The 21,269-nt window shown below is 36.0% G+C and overlaps 1 protein-coding gene across 2 annotated transcripts in view; it reads left to right on the forward strand.

The window, feature by feature from the left end:
• Window positions 1-21,269, forward strand: part of LOC132700417 (gamma-aminobutyric acid type B receptor subunit 1) — a 476,519-nt gene that overhangs the window by 89,275 nt on the left and 365,975 nt on the right. For both annotated transcript variants that reach the window (XM_060667722.1, XM_060667723.1), the window contains exon 2: window positions 5,733-5,993. In XM_060667722.1, coding sequence (XP_060523705.1) covers window positions 5,733-5,993 — 261 coding nt within the window. The remainder of the gene's footprint in view (window positions 1-5,732; window positions 5,994-21,269) is intronic.

The raw sequence follows: 21,269 nt of genomic DNA on the forward strand, positions 1-21,269 counted from the left end.
ATGATGTTTCTGATAGCTTTGTTTTAACGGACATACAATTGAACAATTTTTTAAATTACATTAATTCATTACATAATCGTATAAAATTCACTATCGAGATTGGACAGGATAACTCTATTAATTTTTTAGACTTAACTATTACGAAAAAGCAAAACAAATTAGATTTTTCTATTTATCATAAACCTTCACACACGGACGCAGTCATATATAACCGCTCAAATCACCCTTATACACACAAAATGGCTGTATTTCACTCTTTTATACGCAGATTTCTTAATACGCCACTCTCGACAGAAAATTACAATAAAGAACTTAATATCATTAAACAAATTGCACTGAACATTGGCTACAATCTGTCCATTATAGATAAAATTATAATTAAAAAACAAATCCAGACAACACTAAACTCTATTTATCCGAAACCTAATACAGAACATGAGCAATTTAAAACAATTACATACATAGGAGAACCTAGTGAAAAAATTTCAAAACATTTGTCAAAATGTGGTTTAAAAATAGCTTTCAGAACTAACAACACAATAGGAAAATTTTTAAAAAACAAGAAAACAAAATGTCCAAAATCTCAAAAATCAGGTGTCTACAGGTTGAAATGCGGATCTTGCCCTAACATTTATATTGGACAAACAGGTAGATCCTTCAAAAAACCCATTAACGTACATAAAAGAGCGTCTAAAAACAATAGTCTAGATTCTAATTTGCTACACACCTAAACACAGAAAAACACGTTTTTGACGACAATTTTGATATTTGACATACAGTCACAAAAAGTAGAAAATTTAATTTATTAGAAGCCATGGAGATTAACAAGATGAGACATTCAAATGTATCGCTTAACGATCAATAAGATTTAAATACCTCTCCTTTATTGAACTTAAATTCTCACAACATTAATTAAGGTTTTATGGTCATTTTTCGGTATGTATAGTAGCAGATAGTTTGTAAATATTACATTTGATTGACACGGTGTTGTCGAAACAATTGTCATGTCATAATATATAATTTCGTGAAAATCTGAACTTTTAGTTCTCATTTATTTTGATCATTGAAGTTTACGCACGGCGCGGCGGCGTCGCAAGGTGGCATTTTCGGCCCACTTTTGTATATCATATACTTCTTACAATATTGCTCAAAATATAAATAACATAGGCAACTTACATATAGATCAATCTCTATCAATATTCAAAACTTATATGCTATTAAACTTTAATTGCCTACATTTTAAATATGGGGTTAAAGCTGTTTGGTATACTACTAACTTTATTAGGAGTCGGCATTGCAATGCTATTTAAGTAGCTATGTATAAATAAACTGAAGTTAATAAATTGTAAAAAAGTAAATCAAAAAATAGTTTTTATAGTTAAACATTTTTAATACAATCATGCTTAGTTATTTCTTTTATAATCTAATGCATGAGTGCAATAACGCAAAGTTATGCTATTGATTACATGTAAATACTCTATTCTGGTTCTCAGTTAAACAGAGCGGTCCGGCAAATTTAATTTTAATTTATGAAACTGAACACAATTTATTCCTAAAAAGTTTAAAATTATACTTAAAAAAAGGTTAGAAATACACTCATATAATAGAAGACTAAAGGAAATAATGCAAGTTAAATTAACCAAGCTTCAAAAACCATTATTTTTTTGACGGAGTTAGTCTATTTAATGCTCCGAATGTAAACATTAAATCGTTTTTAACTTTATAACAATAATATACTGGATTTACATATATTTTTGATTGTAAAGTTTAAGTATGTTGTAATTTGCAAACTAAATTGCATAGTTTAAAAAAATTGCAAAATTTTTAGTAGCCAAGTCCGAAATAAAAAATCTATCTTACTTAAAGATTAAATTAAAAACTGGCGTTTATCATCTAATTTTATCGTTTTAAGGTTATGTCTCACCTACTTTGCACGTTAGCTCCTTTTTTGAGAAATTCTTTGCATAACAATCTCAAACTTCCAAATGTATTATTATACTTAAATCTCTGCTTTTAATAACAAATTGTCTGATGTAATCTTAAACCATTGTAGGTATTCTCGGTACTGAACTTTTATCAAATTTAATTTGCTTTCAGCTCAAGTATGCGGATTAAATATTATATAAAAAAATATAAAAATAATGATATATAAAAAATATTTATTAATTAATATAATAATAATAACAAAGACAAGAATGCCCATTACTTGCCGTCTATTTTTTTTTAATTGCCCCCCTTTTCTTTCACGCCGTTGCCATTCGAGTTTAGATTTAGTTCAATGCCACATTCAGCCCAAAAAAGTTCGACTTTTACTTAGATTGAAAGTATTTATTCAAAAAGGGTAATAATGGGAGTTTTTTTTTTCGGTGTATAGAACTTTAAGTTGGCATTACTGTTCAACATGGCGACCGATTTAACAGATGTCAAGTGATTTATTCTCAGTTTGGTTTGGCAATTCATCATGAATAGACTCACGCCTGAACAACGCTTGTAAATAGTGCAATTTTATTTCGAAAATAATGGTTCTGTGCGGAATACGTATCGCGCACTACGTCCATTTTTTCGTCGACAAAATCGTCCATCAGAGCAGTTAATTCGATTAACCATGGAACGTTTTCGCACCACGTTTACTCTTATTGATAACTCGCATCCCCAGAGACGCCGTACGGTGCGTGCAGAAGAAGCTATTGCAGCTGTAGAGCGTAGCATTGAGGAAGACCCGCCATCCGCCATTGAGCACAGGAATTGGATCTCTGTCCATCCACTTTATGGAAGATTTTGCGGAACTATTTTGGTTTACGTGCTTACAAAATCCAACTCGTGCAAGAATTGAAGCCAAACGATCATCAAGTAATGCGTCGAATGGACCCAAAACGAGATTGCCGTTGTTCTCGATTTTCAGAAGCCAATTATGTTTAGCGATGAAGCGCACTTCTGGTTGAATGCCTACTTCAACGAACAAAACTGCCACATTTGGAGCGAAGCTAATCCTCAAGTGTATGTCGAAACACCGTTACATCCAGAAAAACTGACTGTTTGGTGCGCTTTATGGGCTGGTGGAATCATTGGTCCGTACTTCTTCAAAAACGATGATGGCCAGAATGTTACAGTCAATGGTGATCGGTATAGAGCTAGGATTACTAACTCTTTCATTCATGAACTGAATAACCATGATGTCCAGGAGATGTGGTTTCAACAAAACCGCACAACATGTCACACAGCTCGTGCCACAATCGATTTATTGAAAGACACGTTTGGTGACCGCCTAATTTCACGTTTTGGACCTGTGAATTGACCTCCAAGATCTTATGATTTAACACCGCTAGACTACTTTCTGTGGAGCTATGTAAAGTCATTGATCTATGCGGATAAGCCACAAACGCTTGACCATTTGGAAGACAACATTCCGTGTTATCACCGATATACGACCACAATTGTTGGAAAAAGTCATCGAAAATTGGACGTCCAGATTGGACTACATCCGCGCCAGCCGTGGCGGTTATATGCCAGAAATCATATTTAAAATGTAATGGCCACAAGATTATCTTTCGGATAAATAAAATTCATGTCAATCGAATAATCCATCGTTGTTTTATTGCAACCTAAAGTTCTATACATCGAAAAATAACACCCCTTATTATAGTATTTTCTTTCGCGCAAAATCAGCTGCTGCTAATAGAAGTATAGAGCAACACTGTGTAACGTTCCCTTTTCTTAAACGGGGCTTAAGGAAAAAAACGGCAACTGCTAGGCTTTTTTTGAGTTTTTGGGTTGTTGTTCGACTACAGTCAGGTTCGATACGCTCTCTGTAGAATGATTGGGGCGCCACCAAGCGTTCACCTAGTTATGTCAGTTTTGAAGCCTGCGACTTGAAATTGGAATTATTAATGAAAATCAAAAAAATATATAAAAACAGTAAATTTACTCCTCTAAAGGATACTGATAATTACAACACTAACTCCATAATTGTTGACTCAAAATAATTAAAATACAGCTGTAAACGATTTGATCAAGGGATTTCCGCTATGTAAACCTTGTAGACGAAAGTATTATCAATTAATGTGCGATACGTTACTTACCTTGTACATTAAATACTCTAGGTTAAAGTTCACTATAGGTTTCACATATAGGCCAATCGATATTTAAAAAAGGTTTGTACGACCTTACTCAAGTCCTACTCCTGACGGGCTAATTCACTCATGGATAGTAAGCAGAACCGGAACTTGCAGGTTGAGTTACCAAAAACGTAAATGAATGTTCAAAGTTAACTTCTAAACAGAACTTCCATATTAACTTAACACCTTTTTCGGGGCCGACAGAACATAACCAAGAATAACCAACCAGATGAGCAAACAGAATATAACGTGATAATTATGGCGTTTTTCTTCAGAACTATTCCAGCTTGCCTTGAGCCACACCATCTTTTCACCCTCGTTCCAAGTCAAAGAGTGCCTTCGCTAAGCCGTGACCTCACGGAACCAAACCGAACTGTCACACTGCACCGTACGCATCGGAGCCATTCACCCAAAGTAGCAACGCTATAACTGACTCTGTAATATATCCCTCTCTACGTAAATAGTTCACCAAAAGGATGTAATCTGTTTAAGCAGATGACTTATGTAGTAAAAAATTCGCTAAAAATTCAGAACAGTGTTGATTTGTGACTGTTGTCCGATAATAAATAGAAAGAGAAAATCACTTTATGCTTAATAAGCCACCGTATTAATTTTGTGATTAAAAATTTTGATAGTAGTCAGCTTGGAATCAAAGAGTGCCACTCTTTAAAATTTATTGAATAATTTGATAGATTTTACGGATGGGCTGCAACGCATTTAGGTGAAGCTATAGGCATACGCGGATGTAATATCAGAGGTCTAAATCAAAATTGATCGACCCTATTCCTTCTTTACTGGAATTCGAAAATAAAAAATGTGTAGGTTGTGTTATTAAAAAAAAATCTGGCGGTGTGTTTTGCTTTTCTCTACAAAATCTCAGTTTTGAAACACCCTGCAAAGTTTACCTAGTTAATGTTTCCTGGAGCCATCTGCAGAAGCTCGGTTTTTATGGTAAATTGAAAAACCGGAACAATTAAAAAAAAAAAAACTTCCACGGACTACTGTAATACTATTTAAAAATCTTCTGGATTCTTCCTGCGTCAGTTATTTATAAATACAAGTTTCGCCAATCATCCTCTTGCCTTCTTCAGAGCTTTGCTTACACTTTCTCGCATTTTACTCTTTACCTACATATATATTGTTTGAAGGGGGCGGAGCGAAATGAAGGGCATGAACGTGGTCTCACCAGTCGCGGTTAAGAGTCCTATAGATTCTCCTTGGTAGAACAATTAATTGCATTCACGGATTCTAGATTTGATATTCAGTTTCATGAAACTGCTAATGAATTTATTTGTCCTAGTCTTAAATCTCTTTCATATTTTATGAGCTTAATTAATATTTCTCGTTCGCTCTGCCAATGTATTCTTTGCTTCATATACATGGAATGCCATAAACTCTTGGTATCTCAAACGGAATTTCGTCTTTGACGGATCGAAAATCTTTAGAGATTAGAGATAACAGAATGATTGGCGAAACGTCAGAAAGTTTGATTTATAAACAAACGATGTAGGGTGAATCCAGAAGATTTGTAAATAGTAACCGGAATATATATTTTCTTAGTTTGTTGAAAAAATTTCTTTCTTTCCTTTACAACTATTCGCATTCTTTTGCTTCCAGTACCATATACAACAATGGGCGGCTTGTGCGCTACTAATCACAATAACGGGGGCGACTGTCGCTGTGGCAGGAGGAGAAAAATGGACCGACGGCGAAGGAAATGTTTTGCACATTGGAGGAATTTTTCCAATAGCCGGGGAAGGCGGCTGGCAGGGGGGTCAGGCTTGTATGCCAGCTGCAAACCTAGCATTGGAAGACGTGAACGCAAGACGTGACCTCTTACCTGGTTACGTACTTAAATTGCATAGCAACGATAGTGAAGTAAGTTCCCTGTTGTATTTTTCGTTTGTTATAAATTTCAATTTTTGAAAAACAAAGGGTTCTAAATCGCCTGATATATGCTCAGTAACATGTTTTGAAGAAATAGTGCCATATAAATAAATGAATAAAAATAAATTACTAAATAAGGCACAATTAAATTAGAGCAAAAGAATGTTCAGATTTTCACAGTTATTTATTAGTTTACAACAGCTGTTTCGGCAACACCGTGCCTTTAATAAATATGACCATATTTCGACATCAAATGTGCATATAAAAAGGTAGTAATAGATTCTCAATTACCCTTTTAAATCGCGTTTAAATGCAATTGGTCATTTAGTAATTGATTCACATTTTAACTTTTAGGACTCTGGATTTTTGAGTGGTTCGTGATTTAGTTTTGTTGTTTAAAAGCCATCTGAAGATCACATTTAGATAGTTTCGAAATTTTGTTCGTAGGTTCTCCTATGTATTTTGTTGTTTTATAAATTGATAAAACTAAAAAACTAATAATTTTGAATCATTGAACTCTATAATTATATTACTTAATTGAATTACACAAACAGGATATGCTAATAAGGCTTGTAGTTTCTTGTAACAGCACCAACAGTTAAATTTTCAACAAGATTAATAAAAATTTTAGAATATCATATTGTCTTTAAATCTAAATATGTTATTAGAAATTGGTTCGAACTAATCAACAAGATTAAAGAAAATTTCTCCTAAGGCAATTCTAGTTTCCTAGCATTCCACCGATTGACGTAATAAACATAATAGACAATATTCACATTCACATTCAGACACAAGTCAACCCTCTTATAAAACAAGACTTATTAGTTAGTTATATTGCTAAAGAAGGATGCACTACTTGCATAAACTTTGCAGATGATGTTTTTGCTTGTTTCAACGGAACAGAAAGACAACTACAGTCCTTTTTGAATTATATTGACTTCATACATAACCGTATAAAATTTACCGTAGAGACAGAACTACATGCCTCTTTAGATTTTTCCATTTACCATAAACCCCCACACACGGACACAGTAAGACCACCCTGACACACACACACACACACACACACACACACACACACACACACACACACACACACACACACACACACACACACACACACACACACACACAAAATGGCTGCTTTTTATTCTTTTTCCACGGACTACTTAATATACCACTTTTCACAGAAAATTATGAAAACGAATTAAATATTATAAAACAAATGGAACTTAACAGTAGATAGATAAGATTATAACTAAAAAACAGTTTCAAATAACTCTAGACTATTCCATATTAAACATCGAACCCAAAATTTATAAAACAATAAAATACATAGAAAAACATAGCAAGAAAATTTGAAAACATATATCTAAATTTGGCCTTAAGATTGTTTTTTGGACTGAAAACGCCATAGGAAAATTTTTAAAGTATAATAAAACTAAATCACGAAGAACTTAAAAAAACCGAAATCCAGAGTCTACAAGTTGAAATGTGGATCATGTCCCAAACATGTAGAACATCAAGAAACGCATTAACGAACAAAAAATCCTAATCCTAATATAGTCTAAACATTGGTAATAACTCGTTTAAGATAGATAACTAATATCTGCGACATACAAAATCACTCAAGCATCCAGTACCAATAATTATTAATAAAGGGACTAAAATTTCTTTTCTCTAAAGTACATATAGTTTGTTAGACTATACCACACTTACCAAACAAAAATGAAAATAGATGTTTCTAAAATTGACTTTTTTTAAACTATTGGTTACAATATTTACAGGTAGAAACTGAACTATTTGGTAGAAAAAAGAACATTTAAACATTGGTGAAAAATGACACGACGGTGTAACTCGCACGTTAATATTGTGAACATCTGATCTGTAGCTTATTTTTCCATGGAGATATTTTTGGGTTTTTAAGCATGGATCATCGATGGAGCGAAAATACCAGGAATTCACACAAAACAGATATTTCGTTTGTCTTATAAGAACTGACCTGTTTTGATAGACCAACCTTAGATAAATACAGCCGGATGGCAAATTTTTGTTAATATGATTAGTGAATCGCAGTTCATAGTCAAAAACTAAACCACATAATAATTGATTGATGAATAACTTGTGCGCTATATTTATATCTTTCGACGGACGTTTTTCTCCACCATCACAGTGAATTTACTTGTATTTATTTGGAGGCAGTGCTTTTCAGAATGGTTTTGCAAGTCGTAATTAATGGCAGGGATAGCTTCCGGCATTGAGGGGTAAAAAGATATGTAAGATTGCGTGTCATTCGCATAAGCATCACTGCTTACAAGAGATAAAAACCTTAAGAAATGAGGAAGTCGAGTAACATAAAGGGCTTAATTTGAACAATAAACACTGACTGTTTCCGGTTGGTAAGAAAATCTTTACCTAGATCTCGAGCGTTCAATGACAAACCCGGCTAGTGTTATATCGAGTCCATAAGACTATGATTTAGAGTGAACCAAAAAAAAAAACAAAATTAGTATCTTTTTAATGGAGCTTCGAAAATGAACAAAACTCAAACCAAGTCAAAAAGCAAGTGAGGAAATTAATAATACCTGATTTTCAACACAGTAAGAGTATGCGATTTTTCATTTAATCTAAATATTTGTTTGAAATTAATTTGACTTGAGGTAAAGACCTGAGTTGCGGTTGAGATTGATAGGTTGCTGTCATTTAGCTCCGCCTCCCTCTAACAATATATGTAATATAAGCAGGTACAGAGTAAAAAGTGAGCCAGTTTCAGTCAAACTCTGAAGAAGTCAACAGGATGATTGGCGAAACGTCAGCAAGTTCGACTCAACAAAAACCGACGCAAGAGGAATCCAGAAGTTTTGTAAAAAGTATGTACAGTAGCCTGTGGAAGTTTCTTTGAAAAATTACTATTTATTGTATTTCGATTTTTGCGTATCGTTCCTGACTAGCATCTGCCTTTTTTTAAGTATAAGTATAAACATAAAGGCTCAAAATATTGCTTTTTTCATCTAAACCGCCTTCATTTCGCGTTAGGATTATAGGATTATATATATATATATATATATATATATATATATATATATATATATATATATATATATATATATATATATATATATATATATATATATATATATATATATATATATATATATATATATATATATATATATATGTATTGGTGGTAATCCGGGTGTTCATCCTTTCGTTGTTTGACCCTGTAGTAGGATCATTCGCCTGACGTTTTGCCTAAATATGGCATCTTCAGAGGCCGCGCATCCATGTTACTCGCACGTGTCCGCACTTAAACAACGAACGGATGAACACATAGAGCTTGATTTTAAAGTTACAAATAGTCTTAAAGCACCCTGGATTCTCGCATTTAGTTCTGTTTGATGACACCCGTTGCTACTTAGTTGTACGCTCAGGTATTTAAAAACGTCAACTTGCTCTATTCGTTTCTTATTTAATTCGATGTTCAGAATTCCATTTGTTTTGGACATAATCACAATTTTCGCTTTTTCTTCGTTGATTTTAAGGTTTTTCTCATTTGGCCTGTTGTTCCAGATTTCCAGTTTCTTCTTAAGTTCACTTTCATTTTTGCAAACAAAACCACATCATCTGCAGACGCACATTCGCGTATCCAAACGAGTTCCAGATCTTTATATCCTACTAAGAAACCTGGTACTGGTACTAAGTTAAATAGTAACGGATTTGAAACGCTTCCCTACCTAACGCCCTCGTTTACTGTAAAACATGCTCATTGCATGTTGTCGGTTGTGACCCAATTTTTACTGTTCGTATATGTGGACATTATGGCTGAAATTAGTCTTCCTTCAACACTTCGCTCTATCCAACTCCACCTCACCACATATTTTGGAAGTTTGTCAAATGCTTTCTCCAGGTCTAGGAAAGCTGGATAGATCTATGTATTGCCGTTTTGTACCTTTTCCATAATTTGCTGGAGATGTGGTCGTGTATGCTTCCTGAATCTGCTTTGAGATTGTTCTAGTTGTGGTTCGAGGACTTGTGACGGTTTCATATTTCAATGATAAAATTTAGCATTTTTAAAGTACCAGTGCTGGCACATTTGCGAAGTAACGGGTTTATTTTATTAGTACCTTGTAGAATTAATTGTACTGTCCATTTCCTTCACCTTTTGCTGTTTGGCGAGTGCTTCTTAACAATTAAAATTCTTGTTTATTAGGTTCATATCGATTTTGCGATTTGAACACATGTTCTTTTGTAGACTCGGTTCCTTTAGTTTCGGACTTGTACTCCCCGGCCGATTGTGTTACCGAACCATAAATATTTTATGCTGCAACGGTTGTGTGCGTGGCCCCTTGTTCGCTTGGTTTTCTCTTAAGTGACACCGGTTTACTGAGAGAAACTAATGCAAAAAACAGAGTATTAGTTGGGCATTAGAAGGAGTCATAACCATTAGCATCTGTCACCCTATGAGACGAGGGACCACATTTGCTTTTCATTGCTTCGGTATTCCTTGGCGAGCCTAGTAAGCATTGTTTTGTTTCTTAACCTATTCTTCCTCGATTTTCTGTGACTGGCCGTCCGGTCGCCACCATAGATAGCGTTCGGGTAATTCGATCTCGTTGACGCAACCTCGATTCTTTGGCACGGGCCATACGGCCATCACCACAGATATAGTTCGGTTGTTCTTTCTACTGGCGGCGTACCGTCGACTAGGTTGGCAAGAGTGGCGTTTTCCCTCTAATTTTTTTGTGCCCGTTTAGCCTTTTAATAAGATTGGTTGTCTGAATCGTCCGGCATTTTGTACGCTAGCTTTTGAAGCTTGGGGTTGTGGCAGGTTTTCTTTTGTGTGACCGATTTCTTTTTGAGCCGGTAGTGCTACCCCAATAAGAGGGGGATATGTAAATTGGTCACTAATTTATGATTTCCCATACTTTTGGATCTATTTGGAGTTTGGAATGGGAATCTTCCTCAACGAGGGATATTGAAAAGAATTGTCATTGCCCCACATTTCCAGAAAACCCTCGAATCGAGGTAAGTTACCTTTTGGAACCATTTCGCCACCTAATCAGTGTTCCTCAATTTATGCCGATTTTATTTTAGGGTTTTTTTTTTTAATTAGTATTGTACATATTGTTGCTCCGTTTCCCGCAAACCTTCCACGTGGTTTCTTCTTTCACCGGAATACCAGACCAGACTTGGTGTCTTGCAGTGTATGCTGTCTCTTGGGTACATGTTTAGTTGTGGAGTTTCCCCTATCGAGCAGCCTTCTTTCCGGACGGACTTTGCTGGGTTAACTGGGACTACCCACCTGCGGCTGTCCCATTGAGCCACCATTTCATCTTTTCTTGGTTCCCGGGATAGTGACAGACAGCTGTGTAACGTTCGGGACATCTTGAGGTTTGGGTAGCTTAAGTGGCCTGTTCTCTTCAAGAACGGTTTGCGGAACTTATAGCCTTAAATTATAGTGTCTTACATTCTTTTGCACCGCCAAAACTTGAAGGTGAGATTTGACACTCACACCTACCACCAGGTTGAAGGAAATAAATTATTGTTCGTGATTCACTTGTTTATTTCCTTTACGGGTTGGAACCTCGGGTTGATAGATCTACCTTTTTCGAATCACGTGGCGCCTACCTACCACCTTCCGGGACTGACCAAGGTGCCCTTCACCGCCTTCCAACTTGGCTTTGGTTTAGTTTTTTTTTTTTCTTTTCTACCTTATTAATTTTTCTCGGTTGTTAATGAGCTAGCCTAGGCATTGTCTTACCTCACTATTAAATTACGAATTTAATTAATTAATGCGTTTCTTTTTCACGACCCTGAGATGGAGAGGTAAGAGACTTTAGAAAGTTTTTCTTGTAAGACTCACTCATATACTTTCAATGGTATGCTCAATAATGCTACCCCTCTATAGTTACAACAATCTCTTTTATCCTCTTTTTTAAATATTAGCACAATGACTCTGATTTTCCAATCCCCGGGCACCCTTCCCTCTTGCCACGCTAGGTCGCATATTCTTGTTAGCACTCGACATCCACTTCACCCATATTTTTCAGCATCTCCCCCGTGATTTCATCGTGTCCAGGAGCTTTGCCTTTTTTAGGTTACTTAGAGCGCATTTTATATCGTGCATCCTCATGTAGACGTTCTACAGTACCCTGTTCAAATTCATCATCTTCTTTATTGCAGTTATTCAATAAACTTTGGAAATATATTTTCCACCTGTCGATTATATCGTTGTCGTTGTCCAGTATCTTTCCATTTGTCTCTTATTTGTTTCATAGTTCCCAGCTTATATTTGGTTTTTATATTTTTTAGCGGTTTGTAGAACAATTTTTGATTGCTATGGAAGTCCGATTCGATTTTATTTTCAAAATCTGTATATTATATACGTGAATAAATATATATTAAATTTCATTTTTAATGCCAACTGTTTCTCCTCAGACGAAACATAAACACCTATTTAATTAATTTTTCAAAGAAAGTTCCACAGGCTACTGTAATACATTTTATAAAACTTACGGCTTTCTTTGTTGACTGGAACTAGCTAACGTTTCGCCAATCATCCTGTTGACTTCTTCAGAGCTCGACTGAAACTGGATCGCATTTTACTCGTACCTTCTTTTATATTGTTTGAGAGGGGCGGAGCTAAATGAAGGGCATAAACACCCTGAAAAACCCAACAGGATGATTGGCGAAACGTTAGCTAGAATCCACGAGTTTTATAAAAAGTTCCTATCTAATTAATTGGAGAAAAAGGTGTTTTTTTTAATAATGAATCCGGCGCTCTTGTTGAGTCACACTTTGCATTTTACTGTTAACTAATTATCACACTCAAGTCATATGAGAGCAAAAGAAGTAGATTTCGATAAAATTACGAAACTTTTGAAAAAGTTGGATTACATTTTTTCGATAATATCAAAATTACGTATAACATTACTAGTAGCTTTACTACTTTTTTCTGATAGTAGGGATCATTTTTATTTTCAATTACTTATTTTACTGGCTTGGGAATTCTATTCTATTATAGAGATGTGTTTTTTTATCTCTGACCACATTTTAATCGATTAAAACTATATTTTGGGCTTTCAGGCGTAGATTTTCGAGCGGGGTTTTCGGTAATTTTCCCATTTGCCGTCAACAAGAAACAATTAGAAGTTTACGACCGCTGATCGGATGGTGCCCGCGAGGTTGGCCACGTTCGAATCGATATTAACCGGGAATTAGGGGTGCATATCATGGAAATTATCACTGTGCGGAAATAAACCTGTAATGAAAACCCAGGCGTAGTTTCATTATAGGCATTTAACACGGATCAAACGGCCGTTAAAACGTTATTTACCGAATGGGAGAAAACTAAATCAGGTGTGCGCTACTTGTGCGTCGTAAATTGCACGCGAACACGTTTGAATAAGACTTAATTTATTCGGTAAAGCCCTGTCAAAGAAGGTCTACGTTAATATGTGGAATTTGCGTTTCCAATTTTGAGCGTGGTTAAACATTCCGCGATGTTGAGAGAGGCTTCAATTTGGGCTGGCGTATGCTTCAACGACACACACTCACTTAGCGCGACGCTATGTCTAGTGGCCATGACTCTCCACGGTCGAGGGCGATTAAATCAGACAAATGAACTCCACAACAATGATTCCAAAGGTGCCAAGGTCAATGTCGATACAAAGTGCCCTTTCCAGCGGACGAAAGCCGCGACCGGCGTTTGAAGGGCGATGCATAATGTCAATGCGATACTGCAAACGATAAGCTTTATTTCAAGATATTCTATTGTAATCGAAAGAAACATACGGTTTCAATATTTTTAGAATGAGACCTGAAGTTATTACAGGGAAATACAGATAATAAACAATGTCTCCTTGCCGTGTTTTTCAACACGGTCGTGATCAGGTTATATTTAAAATTAAAATGTATTTTTCCTCGCCTCTATGCCCTTCTTCTGCGTTTAAAATTTAATGCATTACAGCGGTGTTGCGGTATGATCGAAAATCGATATAGGATAACGCCGAATAAGCGGTTTTTGCCGTCGGCAAACCGAACGGACGTTTCATGCATACCCAAAAATGTTTTTAGCTTATCCACTCATCACAAAATATATCCGCTAAAATAGGTAATTGAATTATATCGCGATGGTGTTACTGTAAACTAGGAGGTAGTTTTTGAACGTTCTTTTCCGCGCTTTTAACATTTACAATACGTTTTTGTACAGTATTAGTTCAGTGGGCTTAGAACCTCTCTCTGATTATCGTCATAATGTAAAAATTCAAAGTTGTTTTCAAAAAACAGAACCTTATTTACCATCTACCACTGACCTCTTCACATTCTTATTACAGTATAAATCGTCAATACTTAATACATATCTAAAATTCGGAATCTTGGAGCGGTTTAAGTAAAACTTATTTATTGAATACAGCAACTCGATTGCTGAAATATTGATGGATTTAAAATTTTCTGTAGGCACCGCCAGAGGTACAATACAATATAAATTATTGTGTTTTTGTGCTTTTTTGGCTTTTTTTTTAAGTTTGACAAGCAGTAAACTTGATTCTCCTGAATTATTCCTATTCCTATTCTATCTGCGGCACGACCCTGTCCTTTATGGCCAGGGCCAGTGCCAGACCCTTCGACCCAACATGCCCCTACTTTTTCAATCCCTAAAGTTTTTTTGTTCACACTAGTTCCATTATAAGCATAAGCTCGCACCGGTTTCAAATACTTACCCTGATAATTTAACCTCGCCAGAAGATCGTCCACCATAAGCGACCAGAGTAGAGATGCTGATAGGACCGGATCCATGTAACAACAGCCCGATCTTGACGTATCGTAAGAAGAATTACCACGTTTCTTCGTTTAAAAAGACCCATTTTTTGTTAGAGAGCACCTACTCAACTCCCAATATGAGTTGGTGAAATGCTTTCCCTACTAAATATATATTGCTGTTATTTATTGTTGGGTATAGATCTTTGTACAAGGACTTCTTCCCTTAGATACCGCTTTACCAGTCTTTCGCTGGCTTTCAAGAAAAACTAGGTCCCACTTATAGGCCGGAAGGGCTTAACCTGAACTGCAGGACTTTATTCTTCTTTTTCCCTTATTGTAGAGTAATACCGCGTTTTTTTATCTCTGACCACATTTTAATCGATTAAAACTATATTTTGGGCTTTCAGGCGTAGATTTTCGAGCGGGGTTTTCGGTAATTTTCCCATTTGCCGTCAACAAGAAACAATTAGAAGTTTACGACCGCTGATCGGATGGTGCCCGCGAGGTTGGCCACGTTCGAATCGATATTAACCGGGAATTAGGGGTGCATATCATGGAAATTATCACTGTGCGGAAATAAACCTGTAATGAAAACCCAGGCGTAGTTTCATTATAGGCATTTAACACGGATCAAACGGCCGTTAAAACGTTATTTACCGAATGGGAGAAAACTAAATCAGGTGTGCGCTACTTGTGCGTCGTAAATTGCACGCGAACACGTTTGAATAAGACTTAATTTATTCGGTAAAGCCCTGTCAAAGAAGGTCTACGTTAATATGTGGAATTTGCGTTTCCAATTTTGAGCGTGGTTAAACATTCCGCGATGTTGAGAGAGGCTTCAATTTGGGCTGGCGTATGCTTCAACGACACACACTCACTTAGCGCGACGCTATGTCTAGTGGCCATGACTCTCCACGGTCGAGGGCGATTAAATCAGACAAATGAACTCCACAACAATGATTCCAAAGGTGCCAAGGTCAATGTCGATACAAAGTGCCCTTTCCAGCGGACGAAAGCCGCGACCGGCGTTTGAAGGGCGATGCATAATGTCAATGCGATACTGCAAACGATAAGCTTTATTTCAAGATATTTACAATTGTTAGAAGACAAAAATAAGCAAATTAAACGGCGACAGCGGAACAAAAAGTGGTTTCCAAAGACATTAATTCGCCTTTACGTACAGGAAATTTGCTTAATTTTTCAAAGAAACTTCCACAGGATATTCTAATACTATTTGCAAATTTTCTTGATTCCTCCTGCGTGGCCAATTAACCTGTTTGCTTCTTCAGGGTTTAACTGACCCTACGCCATCTATGAAACGCAATCTGTTATTCTTCTCTATAAGAATCCAAGAAAATGTTATGGTATCCGTCATGACTCTAAGATTCCAAGTTTCTACTGCCCCCCTAAGATTCACACACGAGGATTACCGCTTCCGACTTATTGTCAGTACCACAGATTCTCCAACCTATTCTCTAGCAAGATCTATAGCTTCTATATTTACCCCTTCACAGGGAAAACTGATTGTTTCTTAGTTTCCATTAATTCCATCAGTTCCATTAAACAATTAAAAAGCATCACATTAAATCCACGGGATATTTTGGTTAGTTTCGACGTAGAAACCCTATTTACTAAAGTCCCTATTTCTTAAACTCTCAATATGGGAATCAGTCATCCGCCACCAACAAGTCATGCCAATAACAATATATAAGCAGAATACGAGTCAGTTTCAGTTAGGCTCTGAAGAAGCCATGAGGATGATTGGCGAAACGTCAGCATTTACAAACAATAACGCAGGAGGAATTTGCCTTTAAGTTAAGTTTCCCTTAAACAGATTTTCCGTTTTCTATGCTCTGAATAAATTACACTTGAATGTCGCGATATATAGATTCTTCTATATTGAGCTTCTCCAGAAATCCAAATGTGAAATTAAATTTAAACAATATACAATCAAATTGCGTTAAGCGGTTAAAGATTTAGGGGTTATTCTGGAATTGTTCGGGTCCCACGTCATTATAAAATCATTTCGTAATTTATCATTTATTTTGAGAACTGCTGACGGCTTAAGGAACCCAGCTTCTTTAATTACATTATATTGAGGTATGTTAAATATTCTGCCGTATAATTTTCGTTTAAATTACCACTATTAGCACTCGCAATCACTGAAGTTCAGCAGACAGTGTTTTGATATTTTCTTTGTTGATATGTTTAATGGCTCTAATTTTTATGTGAACGACTAACATTCAGTTTTACTTGAGATTATATAGTGAACTGCCAAAGTATGGAAAAAATTCATTTGAAAATCAGGAACTGGATTTCAAGAAAAATGCCTTTTTGCAGTAAATAGAAAATATACAGGGTGGTCAAAAATTATATGTCGATAAGAACTCCATCCAAAACGCTGAAAAACTGGACAGCACGATGCGTTGATCACATCTATAACTACTGTTCGAAAGCACAACCGAACTCCATTCAAAAATTGCAGTAAAATTCTGCTGGACAATGAAAACCTTCCGAGGTACTTTAGTCTTGATGTTACGCACATGCTGTCTGAAAATGGTGACAAAAAGATCCCTAAAAATCATAGATCAATTACCTGTATACCGTCAATCTATAAACTCAGTTCCTGATTCGGAGCTGGTGAAAATTCTAGACATATATAAAATTCACCTCATCTTTCTAATTTATGTCGACATGGAGAACAACCATTAATTTTCAAGCCTACAGAACAAATGAGATTAAAATTAATAGAGGTATTTTCCAAGGTGACAGCCTAATTCCAATATAGTTCTGTCTAGCGCTTAACCCCTTAAGTAATATGCTAAGTGAGAGTGGCAATGCATACGCTCTTGATAAAGAGGCCAAATGACCCCACGCACATTATATGGATAATATCAAAGAGCTTCTCAAGTCGTTCAGCAAAGTAATTAAAATAGAAATAGGGCTTCAAATATGCTCATGTAGATCTGGGAAAAATAACTTATACTGAGAACATGGACAACGCAACAATAAGTTCATCTTTAGGTTCAGAGGACAGCTACAAATACTAAGGGTTTCGGCAGGGTCAGAGCATAGCCAAGAAAATCGGGAAAAGCTAACAACAAAAGTCTTTCAAAGGCTTAAAATAATGTTAGAAACGCAACTGAACCGAAACTGAAAAACAAAATCCATACCTTTAATGGATTGCCAATGCCAAGGTTTTGCTACTCATTTGTGGTAATAGACTGGACAAAAACAGAAATACAACGTTTAGATAGAGAGGTACGAACAACGTTTACCAAATTTCGAATACACCATCCAAAATCTGCGGCTGAACGACTCTACATATCTCTATCCAACCTTTCCAATTACAACTCACTGAACCAAGACGATGCAGTTCTTAAAGCATCAAATACTTACCTCACATATGGATACTTATTGAGGATGAAGTGATCTCCACCCGATGCCACCAAAATGAAAATGGACATTCAGAACACCCACTCTGTAATAAAGAGCAGAAAACAATACAGCGTGTACCCAACTAGCCCCCACCGCGTACCAAAGCAGACATAACAACATGGGTAAGGAACCACACCTCGCTGTCGTTCAACAACTTAACCTAAAAACCGAAAAAACCTCAGAATATAAACATGATCATACATCTCTCTTCATCGTCTATCATTATCTATCATCTATCTCTTTTCTGTTCTACTTTATGTTATGGAATCTTGAACCTTGACAGAAGCAACCACGAAAAGATTAAACGCGTTCGAGATGTGCCTCAGGATACTGAGAATCTCTTGGGTGGACCATGCGACAATTGAGGAAGTGCTTTGTAGAATGCAATAAGAGACGAAAATTATAAATACGATTCACAAGAATTTATTGGCTAAGGAACCTTAGAATGGCTGGTTATGCAAGGGAAGAAGAAAACGACATGACATGCACAATTTCATGTCACGTAATCACAGTATTTGTTTTGCCGCTCATCAAAATTTTGAAATTTTCTCAAAGCAGTAAACTATCTGCCTGTAAGGAACAAAGGAAAACTAAATATAAAGTATTTAGAGGGTTCAATGGAAATGGGGATTAAAACCGTATGATTTTGACAAGACCAACCGCAAACCAATTCTATTGTAATCGAAAGAAACATACGGTTTCAATATTTTTAGAATGAGACCTGAAGTTATTACAGGGAAATACAGATAATAAACAATGTCTCCTTGCCGTGTTTTTCAACACGGTCGTGATCAGGTTATATTTAAAATTAAAATGTATTTTTCCTCGCCTCTATGCCCTTCTTCTGCGTTTAAAATTTAATGCATTACAGCGGTGTTGCGGTATGATCGAAAATCGATATAGGATAACGCCGAATAAGCGGTTTTTGCCGTCGGCAAACCGAACGGACGTTTCATGCATACCCAAAAATGTTTTTAGCTTATCCACTCATCACAAAATATATCCGCTAAAATAGGTAATTGAATTATATCGCGATGGTGTTACTGTAAACTAGGAGGTAGTTTTTGAACGTTCTTTTCCGCGCTTTTAACATTTACAATACGTTTTTGTACAGTATTAGTTCAGTGGGCTTAGAACCTCTCTCTGATTATCGTCATAATGTAAAAATTCAAAGTTGTTTTCAAAAAACAGAACCTTATTTACCATCTACCACTGACCTCTTCACATTCTTATTACAGTATAAATCGTCAATACTTAATACATATCTAAAATTCGGAATCTTGGAGCGGTTAAAGTAAAACTTATTTATTGAATACAGCAACTCGATTGCTGAAATATTGATGGATTTAAAATTTTCTGTAGGCACCGCCAGAGGTACAATACAATATAAATTATTGTGTTTTTGTGCTTTTTTGGCTTTTTTTTTAAGTTTGACAAGCAGTAAACTTGATTCTCCTGAATTATTCCTATTCCTATTCTATCTGCGGCACGACCCTGTCCTTTATGGCCAGGGCCAGTGCCAGACCCTTCGACCCAACATGCCCCTACTTTTTCAATCCCTAAAGTTTTTTTGTTCACACTAGTTCGATTATAAGCATAAGCTCGCACCGGTTTCAAATACTTACCCTGATAATTTAACCTCGCCAGAAGATCGTCCACCATAAGCGACCAGAGTAGAGATGCTGATAGGACCGGATCCATGTAACAACAGCCCGATCTTGACGTATCGTAAGAAGAATTACCACGTTTCTTCGTTTAAAAAGACCCATTTTTTGTTAGAGAGCACCTACTCAACTCCCAATATGAGTTGGTGAAATGCTTTCCCTACTAAATATATATTGCTGTTATTTATTGTTGGGTATAGACCTTTGTACAAGGACTTCTTCCCTTAGATACCGCTTTACCAGTCTTTCGCTGGCTTTCAAGAAAAACTAGGTCCCACTTATAGGCCGGAAGGGCTTAACCTGAACTGCAGGACTTTATTCTTCTTTTTCCCTTATTGTAGAGTAATACCGCGTTTTTTTTTAACTTTTTTTTAAGTCTGGTATCGTCTGCCTCGTTACATGTTCAGTTATTATTACGAATTTTGTCGTATCAGTTGTGTTACATCGTCGTCTCATAACTAATTTCTCTGTATATCTGACTTGGTCTTTTCCACTATAATCCTTAACATTTCATCTGTACGTAGTTGTTGGTTTTATTAGTATTATTGATCTTATTGTTTCACATATTTTTACTTTGATTGTCTACATTCACAAATTGATTTCTCCAAACTTGTGCTTCTTTGGCAGCTTAAAAATGTACCTCCTATCATGTATTATGATCTCTGGATATGGCTAGACCTACGTATTTGAAGTGCAATACTTATTGTATTACTTATCCCTTCTCTTTCTCTCGGGTTCCCATTTCTAATTTGCACATCACATGTTCCATATATATTCCTTTATTCAGTTGCGGTTGTATTAAAATTCTGTACTTAGGTTATCTGCTGTATCTGCTAGAAGCACGGCCTCATTCTCATAGCGGAGTATTGATAGATTTTTATTTCCACAACCCCTTAGATTCCCAGTGGTAATTTTATTTCTACATTAAACAAAACTGGACGAGCCCCCTTGCTTTATGCCAAATTTAGGTTTGCTGATTTTTTTTCAAACAAACTTCCACAGGTTACTTTAATATAATTGTCAAATCGTCTGGATTCCTCTTGCGCAGGTTGTTTATAAATCGAACTTGATGATTATTCGCTGTTGGCTTTTTTCAGTGAGTTTATTTTATCAGCAACCGCATAAGGAATCCAGGAGATTTATTTCCTGTTTGTAGTTGTGACACATAGGAACAACCAAGTTTATGATTACATAATCTGACGGCAGTAGAAAATTATTCAATAATCATATAAACATAAGGAAAATAAGAAATTTGACAGCAACGAAAAATCACACGAGTGAACATGGTTATTAAACAGCCCCATTTTTATTGTTCTGAATATAATTCCTAAGACACTTTTTTCTTAAATGTTTGTTTTGAAACTGATCCTTTAACTTCAAGATGCAATTTGTAAAGTACTTT

Source organism: Cylas formicarius, unplaced genomic scaffold (assembly GCF_029955315.1).
Source record: "Cylas formicarius isolate icCylForm1 unplaced genomic scaffold, icCylForm1.1 PGA_scaffold_4__25_contigs__length_36172078, whole genome shotgun sequence".
In the NCBI taxonomy this organism is placed as follows: domain Eukaryota; kingdom Metazoa; phylum Arthropoda; class Insecta; order Coleoptera; family Brentidae; genus Cylas; species Cylas formicarius.